Genomic DNA, 10,938 nt, shown 5'->3' with positions numbered 1-10,938 from the left:
ATTAATAAGACAAAACAGAATCAAATAATGGAATACAATCGTGAACAATGGGTACACAGTTACATCTTTTAGAATACAATCGTTAACAATGGGTACACAGGTACATATTTTAGAATACAATCGTGAACAATCGGTACACAGGTACATATTTTAGAATGCCAGAATTGATATCACATAATTTTCATCGTTTGATTGCTTTTAATAATTTCTTTATAAACAGGTTAATTTTACTTACATTTCTTGTTAACTATACCGAAAATAAGTATCACTATTTTAACCAAATGTTTAGTAAGGTCATTTGAAACTAATATTAAGTGAATATTAAACTTCGGGCACCTTCGACTTGTAAGTACATTTAAAGACAAGTACACCTCTGTAGGCTATGTCTGACATTATGAACATGTAGAAAAAGAAAATGGAAAAGACATCATAAAGCAAACATCAATTCGTGCAATAGATTGATTACATGGCTTTAAAGATGACATAGATCCTACTTACAAAATCAACAGGAGTTTGTACAATATGATTAAAATCACCTTTCAGATTTAGTTCACCAACTTTGTCTCAGATAATTTAGATAGTGTTAAATGTCATTGCCCTAGATATTGGAAAATAATGGTGGTTGTCACCAAATAAACCATTAGATAATGTTACAAATTTGGAATTCTATGAAAAGACTTTGAATGTAGAGCAGGACAAGCCTATCGAACACCTGGCAATATTACATGTTAACTTGTGCAAGAGGACCCCGGTTGTTTTTAGTACACTAATATAGATCGGGCACGATTTGGGCTAAATATTAGATGGGACTTGAGCTCACAGACCGTCTCTCAAAGAATTTTAAAACATGTGAAAGAAAATAAGGCGATTGATGACTATAATATTTCAACTTGATTTAGCGCATGGTCTGTTAAATACGATCACGTAAACAAGTTATATTAAGATAGTTTGATCATTTTAACTCTTTCATTAGCTCATGAAAAACATGCCGATTATTATAATAAGTAAATATTATATTATTTTTTTAACATACTGAATAGAAGAAAATTAATTTTATACACCTGACATTATTTTTATAACGTTTTGTGTTGTTTTTTTTTAAAGATGTACATGTATTATCTAGAAAATAGCTTTGCTATTATTCTAAACCAAATTTGATTAAATATGACTATAACATTAATACCTTTATGGAACATTTAAGGTGCTCTGTTACCCAGTACTTTAATTTACTTCAGTAGATTCATTTTATAACACAGGTTCACTACTCGGATTCATATTAGCAAGGGTATTTTAATTTTTTGTTTGTAAATAGTAATTAAACGTTCTAGTCTCTTATAAATCTAATAGATTGACAATATGCATTCATATTACATTTTATATGTATTTCATTTGTGTACATTGATAAAACTCTGATAAACAAATAAATAAAATATAAAGTAAGGGTTTTAATATGTCTTGTTAAAAAAAACTACGAACTGACAATAATTAAGATCGTAGTCGTAATATCATCATTATCATTCTTAATATTATCACAATCACCATCATCATTATCATCATCATCATCATCATTATCATCGTCATCATTATCATAATCATCATCATAGTCATCATAATCAGCATCATCGATTTGTTATTGTTATTATAAATGTTAATTAAAGTAACCAGTGCGAGTTGCAATTATTTCCTTACATTTTTTGATAATTCAGACGGGGTGTTAATTGTTTTATTCATTTCTTTTGTCATAATTATTTCAATTGTAAAGACAAAAACAAAGTAAACTAAAACATCAATTACATCAGGAATATAGTTCATATTATGTCCCATTTTACTTGTATAAAAGGTCATGTATTTGGTTCATAGATTTTAATTTAAACAATGGAAGAGATAAAAGAAAATAGCAATATTTGTGTCATAAGGTGAACTTGCCATTGTTCAAAAAATGATGAATATTACCATTGTTTAGGTTACATTTTTATATAATGATAACAGATATTCATTTCAATATATTTTCCCTTACCAGTGTTAGGACAACGGGGTTCGGGTTTTTGAGCTGGGGTTATACATGTGGCAAAAATTACTTTTATTCTTGTTTGTTCAAATTATTCATGTGGGGCACGGAAACACACAAAAGAATCCAATCCGTTTAACATTAAAAGAGGGATTCGAGTCTATTATTACAAACTAACACGGATACAAAAACTGGCCTCTTGTTTTTTGGTGCAGGTAAGAACACAAACGTGCGTTTATATATTTTATTAAGCCAGTCTCATCTCATTAGTCGCCGGTTTCTACCGGCGACTATATTTGTAACAGTTTAATATTATACCTATGGTAGGAGAAGGCCTTAAAATTTGTAAGTAAAAGCACATCAATTACTGAACAATTAAAGACTACAATTGTTTTACTAATCTCAAAAATTCAAACATACAATTACGTTGCTCAATGAAATGAAATATTCAAATATTGACATCTTAAAAAGCAACATGACAATTTTTATAAAATGAATAAATGATGTATCCCTATGGATAAGTCATTGAATTAAGGGATACTTTTACTTATTTCAAAGTGTCAAGCGTTGCTATTTTATGATAAATAAATCATGCATGGTATTTGAAATGACACTTTAAATTATCTGTGTGTTTATATCTTATGAGACCTATTCTATTTTATTATTTAATTTAGTTATAAACTATTTCTCCATGTTTCTTTGTAAGAATCACGTGACTACACGTTGTATGTTATTGTTATAAAATCTATTAATAGTAACAAATGGCTGATAAAACAGACATACAGGTAGCACAAGGTATAGAAGGTGATAAAGTGCAAATCAAAGTAATTTTGTATGAATAATTACAAAATCTCGGTATGACGGTAGGGTCCCGGAATCGTATTGGATATACAGAGCAAACTAATAAACTATCTTTTTGTTGATAGTTTATCGCACTGGAAGGCAATTAAACGTTAATTATATCGTATGTAACGGCGAGAATATTGATTTCAACTAAATTATATATTTTTTCGATAAGAATAATTTTTTTATGCAGACACCACTTTAACAGTAGAATTGCATTGTTTTATGCAATAATTAAGCATATATATATTTTTATAGTCACTTTGCAAATATTCGATGATCGGTAATTATCGGATTCTGACGTAAACCATATGGATTTCAATGTAATATTTTGTATGGTACAACGGTATATGTATAAAGTAGAATTACAAGTACAATTACAAGCATATCACTTGCTTTACATATTACTTGCTTGCCCTCGATGAAAAGGTGTTAGATTTTCAGTTAGTTTCTAAGTGAAGACTGTATGTTCGATAAAGTGATTTTTTATGTTTTCTTTTATGATATTTTTTTTAAATTTTGCATAAATTAAACCATTTATCAAAATTATGAAATAAAAAAGTGCTATGAATAAAACACACGATTATCAACTTATGTTTCATATAGTTAAAATATATAATAAAAATCAATTTATGAAAACTACAAACAGGATTTGTCCAAGATTCCTACTAGGTTATAACTTCGTCATACTTACCACTAGGCCATCGAGCAGTATTAAATGATATATACACGTAATTATACTTACAATAAAATCGTTTACATAAATCATAATAAGTAATGAATACTAACGAAACACCTCCCGAAAATTAAAGAGTCTCGGGTAAATATTGCCAAACAATACTTGCTTATTTAATAATGATAACATTTTCTTGACAAAATTTGCTTCAAATATGATGTTTTATTATAAAATAATACAAATAAAACTCTTTTACAAAGGTTATAGCAAGAAAGATATAATTGTGACAAGAACATGAAAACGTGCTTATGAATAAACATTACTCAACTTATTGTTCCTCTTTTCTTTATACTCGAACCATTAACCTGATATTTTCTTTTATTAATAATAATACAATCATATTTCTATCCGGCGACTTGATGCTTTAGCATCAAAAACTCTACTTGTTCATACAGAGCTAATACATAGAGCAGAGTGCGTATTTTTACTAAGCATGCGCAGTTAACATTATATCAAAAGCATCATGGGAAGGTCTGTACTTAGTATGTAAATCAAATACTGTTACATCTTTTCTCTTTTACAAAAATAAGAAGTAATTTCCAATCTTATTCAGTTCAGAATACTAAATCATTAAAAACATGATGACTAAGAAATACCTATAAAAATAAACAAATCATGATATCAAAATCACAACTGTCTGAAAAATAAGCTGTAACTGTTAATAACATACATTTATACACAGTCTCACAATTGCTACAATTTGTATATTGTGTTACATAGTCCTTGTATTTCACTGGCATACGAATAACTCGACCTGATCTGGTTTTAATTTCGGATTGTCCACAGTTGATTTAACGGGAGGCTCAACGGGAGGCAACTCATTACTGCTAGCATTCGCAGGTAAACCGACAGTTTCTTCCCTTTCCTTCTCATTGAAGTGTTCGTTAGTTTTGCGAAGCTGACGTCGATTTAGATTTATTACCGTACCATCCTCCTTTCTTATATCATATGAACGTGTTTGTGGCTTTCTAACAACAATACCCTTTTCCCAGGTTTTGTTTCGTTCCTGGGGTTGTATTCTCACAGTTTCACCGGTTCTTAAACGACCTAACGACTTCGCATTTTTGTCGTAATAACGCGTTTGCCTTTGCTTACTTCTGTCAAGATTCTCTTTAATATGAAACGGTATACTCGGTTTAAAATTCAAAGATCTTTCCGGAAGCAATGTTCTAGTTTTCCTGTTTATGAGTTGCTGAGCTGGACTGTAATTTCTTGAAATTTGGGGTGTGTTCCGGAAGTTCAATATCGCTATCATTGGATCCGTGTGAGAATGCTTAGCCATTTTCATGATACGTTTCGCCGTTTTTTACTACGTTTTCCGCCTTTCCGTCTGACTGCGGATATCTAGCTTATGAAAATATATGATTAAAGTCCCATTTTCTTTCAAACGATTTGAATTTCTCAGATTTAAATACACTTGCTTGATCGGAGACAAGACATTCTGGAATTCCATGTCTAGCAAAATGTTGCTTCAGTTTGCCAATGATTTCTTTCGAGCTCGATTCGTATAGCCTGTCAATTTCAAAGAAATTACTAAAATAGTCAACAGTGACCAAATAATCTTTTCCGTCAAACATTAAGACATCTGTTCCAACTTTAACCCATGGCCTATCCGGTATATCATGATTGATCAATGGTTCTTTTGTTTGTTTTCTTTCTAAAGATTGGCAAGTGTCACACTTAGTGATATAATCTTTTATTTGCGATGTCATATTTGGCCAGCCAGTACACACATGATCTTGCTCTTTTCAAACATTCTTCAACACCAATATGTGAATGATTTTGACCTAGAGTTTCTGACCGCATACTTTTAGGTATGACACATCTATCTCCGCGAAATATGATACCATTATCTTCTGATAATTCATCTCTCACTGCAAAGTATGGAGAAACCTCGTTAGGATGGACACCAGCCCAACCATTCTTTATGCATCCGATTAATTTATGTAGAGTTGAATCTTCAGCAGTTGCTTGTCTAATTCGTGCTTGTCTTTGGGGAGACACCGCTAGATAATCTATCTGACATATCAGTGGATTCGATTTCTTTCTCGTAATCTGAAAAATATACTTCTTCAAGTGATGTAGCTTTGTCCTTGTTCAGATATGCTCTTGATAGTGTATCCGCAATATACATATGTTTGCCCTTCTTATAACGAATCTGATAGTCATATGTTCCTAATTTTAGAAACATTCTTTGTAATCGTTTTGGTGCCTTGTACAAAATTTTCTTACAAATAATTTCCAATGCTTTATGGTCATTTTCAACAATAACCTTTCTTCATTATGTAAAATAATGAAATTTGGTCATTCCGTACAGGAAACTTAATAGTTCCTTTACTATCATTTCATAATTCCTTTGTATATTTGTTAAACTACGGCTTGCATATGCTACAGGCTGCCGTTTTGTAACAATACACAACAAAGGCCGGCTTCTGAGGAATCCGCTTGAAGAGTAACTTCAGACTCTGGGTCAAAATATCGTAGTACAGGAGCATCGCACACTGCCTGTTTTAGCGTGTCAAACGCTTCATCATGGACTTCTGTCCACTGAAATACTGCATCTTTATGCGTCAATTGTCTTAACGGCTCACATAGTTCACTTAGTTTATCCAAGAACTTCGTTAAGTAGTTAACGAGGCCTAAAAAACGTTGTACAGCTTTCTTGTCTGTGGGTCTTGGCATGTTCATAATTGCATCTACTTTAGACGGGTCAGGTTTCACCCCTGTGTCTGTCAGCAAATGTCCTACAAACGACATCTCGGTTTTGTGCAACTGAAATTTTTCTTTATTTAGCTTAATATTTCTCTCTTGGCATCTTTCTAGTAGTTTCACTACGTTGTTGTCATGATCGCGCAATGCTTCTTCGTAAGTTTTACCCTTTCCATAAATGATTATGTCGTCTGCGATCGCTTTTATACCCGGTAGCCCTTCCAAATTCCTTTCCAGGTATTGTTGAAAGTACTCTGGTGCTGGTGAAATACCAAATGGCATAACAAGCCAGCGATATCGTCCGAATGGCGTTTCAAATGTTGTCAAATAGCTTGACTGTTCATCTAGCTCCACATGATGAAAAGCATTTTTTACATCGCATTTTGAAAATACTTTTGCAGAATTAAGTTCAGACAACACATCTTCAACCACTGGTAGCAGAAAATGACTTCTTTTCAAAGCAGTGTTCAAAGTTTTTGGATCTATACATATTCTAAGCGCATTTGATCTTTTCTTCACAATTACTTCACTTGATATCCAGTCTGTTGGAGTGTTAACTTTCGCTATTTTGCCTTGTTCTCAAGTTTTATTACTCCTTTTTTAAGTTTTTCTTTCATTGCAATAGGAACCCTTCTGAGTGGCATTTTCACAGGTTTCACTGTATCATCAAATTCCAAGTGTAGTTTTCCCCGAAATCTTCCTTCGCCCTCAAATACCGACGAATATCTCGTTTTAATTTCTTCCACAGTCAATTTAGAGTTCTTATCAACACTGACGGGACAAATGTTATGATATTGTATCTTAATTAAATCCATTTCCTGAATCGTCTCAGATCATAATAACGGAACAGCCGTATCATTTTCCATTACGATAAACCGCACCTCGTATCGTTTTCTTGTCCTGGGATTATTTCAAAACTAATTTGCACGTACCACAGGCTTTCATTTTTTATTTATCATACATTGATAACGTAATGTTAGTTCTCTCTTTTATCTCGTCTGGCGCGTACAACCTTGGTAAAATATTTGCCGTAGCTCCGCTGTCTAATTGAAATCTCACAGTTTTGTTTTTATTAATTAATAACATGTTTGCGAAAATTTTCGTTTTCACCTTTTGATTTTGATTCAACATCAAAACGTCCTCTTCACTTCCTGACGATGAGCTCAAATTTAAATGTCTCACATGTGGTCTTTCTGATTTCACTTTGTGATGTTTACGCGATTTGCATTCCGAAGCAAAATGATTAAATTTGCCACAAGACCTGCACTTTTGTCCAAAAGCCGGACACTTTCCTTTAGCACAATTTTTTCCACAATATTTGCACTTTTTCTTACTACTTTGATCATTTTTGGCAAGCAGTTGTTTGCGTTTTGGCTTTACGACTTGCACATCTTCGTCTGGAGATGCATGTTTAGACAACGACTTTACTTTTGAGGATGATGCTTCTGCTGCTCTGCACATGTCTATGCATTTATCTAGGGTCAATTTATCATCCTGTAGTAATCGTTTTCGTAACCCATTATCTCGAATTCCCAGAACTAGCCTATCAGTTATTAATTCATTCTCTAAGTCACCATAGCTGCATGTTCTTGCAAATTTCCTTACTTTACTAAGATAAGTGTCGAATGTTTCTGTCTCACCTTGCACGCACGTGTGAAAGACGTAACGTTCGAATGTCACTTTGGTTTTGCCAACACAGAACGTTTCGAATTTATCAATGACAATGTCGATATCGTCCTTGTCTGTTTCATTTGCAAAGTTAAATATATCCATTGCTTCAGGCCATATGCATGTTAAAAATGTTGCTACTCTTAGATCCTTTGGTTTGAAATTAAGTCCAGTCTCGTAATTAATCCAGCCACGTCTGAATTTTGTTCCAGTTTGTTGATACATTTCCGTCTAAATCCAATTTCTGCGGGAATGGAATCAACGATGGCACAACATTTGATGGGTGTGCAGCGGGTGATGTTCATCGGCACTCATAATTGTGCTGATATGTCCAAATATTTTACTTTTGCACGTAAATTAAAAGATTAATAAATCCACCACTGCACGAATTATGCTTTAAGAAAAGGGTCGCATTTAGTCCTTTTTGCGTTTGTTAGCAGTCTTATACTTCTGACACCATGTTCCTTGGTGCAGGTAAGAACACAAACGTGCGTTTAAATATTTTATTAAGCTAGTCACAACTCATTCATACAGAGCTAATACATATTTACTAAGCATGCGCAGTTAACATTATAACAAAAGCATCATGGGAAGGTCTGTACTTAGTACGTAAAACAAATACTGTTACACCTCTCTGGCAGAGAGAAACTATTCACATCTGTATACAAATGTAACATGAAAATGTATACATGCACGTGCAAAACTAACTGTTACAGGCTAAATTGTTATCAAAATACTACAATGTATTTCTTTAAGGGACTCTTTACTGGAAGCTAAAGCTAATCAACCAAACTTGACCCCTGGGCCAGAATCCGTACAATCCTGATAGTGGTCAACTACACAGTGTTTCATGTCAAGTATCCAGACTGTACCCCGTGGGGTTTCATAAAAATGTTTTGAAGGTTTTATTATATACATGACGTAACATAAAAAGAAAACCAAAGACCACCGCGGCAGCCATTTTGGATACCATGGCCATAATTTAAACAATATCAGTAGAGATCCACTAGATGATTTTTCGTGCTAAAGAATAAGCTCAAACACTTGAAGTTTCAGAGATGTTTACCATATAGATATACATGTAAAGAAGCACATCCCCTGTGGCACTGTCAATCTTGATCACAGGGCTATAATTTACACAACGTTGATAGAATTCAACCAGATGATACGAGTATTGATCAAAACGTTCTTGGTAAAATGTACTTCTGGTAGTCAGAGAACCCAACTAATGATCTTACTTTTCAATATAATGGTCCTCTACATCAATGCACTTTGCTTAACTGTGCTCCAACTTGTTTAACCCTTAAAAATAGAACTCTCTATTTTGGTCCTCAAAAAACTCATTGACCGCCTCAGTGACACCTTCATTGCTTCCAAAACGTCTACCACGAAGCTTGGCTTTCAGTTTCGGAAACAGGAAGAAGTCAGAGGGGGCCAAGTCCGGAGAATATGGGTGATTGGGAAGAATTTCAAAACCGCAGTCAGTTGCAGCAATCATCACAACTTGGTATGTTTGAGCTGGCGCATTGTGGTGCAGGAGCATAACGCCTTGTGTCAGTTTGCACCCCCTTTTACGCTCGATTTCTTGACGCAGACGTCTAAATAGTTCGAAGTACACTAGCGTTTATGGTACAACCTTGCTCAAGATAGTCAATCATGATTATCCCCTGACTATCCCAAATAATTGAAGCCACCATCTTCCCTGCTGATGGCACTCTCTTGAATTTCGTCGGAGGAGGTGAGCCAGGGTGCTTCCACTGCTACTTTGTTTTTTGGATTCTGGATCGAAGTGATTGACCCTTGTTTCATCCTGAGTTACGATCCGGTTGATAAAATCAGGTTCATTATCGTAGCGAGACAAAAGATATCATGAAATGTCAAGCCTGGTCCGTTTCTGGTCGTCACTCAACTGTCTGAGGACACATCTAGCGGAAACCTTTGACATGTCATAGACATCAGTCAGAATTGCCTGAACTGAACCTAAGTTAATACTCACATTCCTAGCAATGCTTCACAGGTCTCGTCTTCTGTCGCACGTAACCAGATCGTGCACAGCTTCGGCAGTTTCATCGTTGGTGGCCTCTTTTGGCCGCCCGGGCCGCTCATCATCTCGCTGTTCTGCCCCTCTTAAATTCAGCAGCCCACGTTTACACAGTGCTATATGAAGGGGACTCCTTCCCAAGTGTATCCATGAAGTCTTCATGGATTTCCTTGGGGGCATCCCTTTCTTACAGAGGTACCTAATGAGGGATCTGATTTCAACTTTCTCCATTTTGTCTAAATGACACAACACTCTACTGATCAAAGTGTGTTTTATGTTACTTAATCTGAGTAAAACCGCGTTTAACTAGGTCAGTTATCTTCAATAAGATATCAGTATTGACGTATCGTGTGTAAATGTCAGTATAGAGGCTTGAAGTATTTCGGGCCGAGAACTTTTTGATCATACCTCGTATGTCATGCTAAATATCTATGCTCTGGCCGAGGAGGGTTTTGAAGACTTGACAATATACATGAATTAATGTAAAACCGATGGACATCTGTGGCTGGGGTAAATTTGACTTAAGGACTATTATCTCTACAATCATGGTAGAATATGTTATACCAAATATCTGAGCCCTAGTCCTAAGATAAGAGGGTTAAGAGAAGATTAAAAAATACTTTATGCATGTAAGAAAAACTCGAACTTTTGTAGGGAACCTCTAATTGTATACTTCATTGTAAAGCTCCGGACCTTGTGTGTTTTCAGACAAGATTATTGCATTTTGCGTTTTTGTAACTCCTTTTGGTACAGAGATCTACTTATGCAATAGGAAGGAACCATTTGAACAACTCTGATATGGTACTACCAAAAGATCATTCCTGTGAAGTTTTGTTTATATCCAGCCGTTGGTTTCAGATAAGATATTGTTCATGTGAATTGAAGGCTATGAACGACTTAAGACGACAGACTCCAATAGCTTATCATGAGCAC

General features: G+C 34.4%; 1 protein-coding gene across 1 annotated transcript; it reads right to left on the bottom strand.

Annotated features, from left to right (window-relative positions):
- Positions 1-7,244: 7,244 nt before the first annotated feature.
- LOC132748481 (uncharacterized) lies at positions 7,245-8,189 on the bottom strand. The gene has a single exon (XM_060738112.1). The coding sequence runs from the start codon at positions 8,187-8,189 to the stop codon at positions 7,245-7,247; it is 945 nt and encodes a 314-aa protein (XP_060594095.1).
- Between the last annotated feature and the right edge of the window lie 2,749 nt (positions 8,190-10,938).

Source organism: Ruditapes philippinarum, unplaced genomic scaffold, assembly GCF_026571515.1.
Source record: "Ruditapes philippinarum isolate M1 unplaced genomic scaffold, ASM2657151v2 ctg4070_1_1_1_1, whole genome shotgun sequence".
NCBI lineage: Eukaryota > Metazoa > Mollusca > Bivalvia > Venerida > Veneridae > Ruditapes > Ruditapes philippinarum.
Note: the sequence above shows the minus strand (reverse complement) of the source record. Positions and strands in the feature narration are given on the sequence as shown.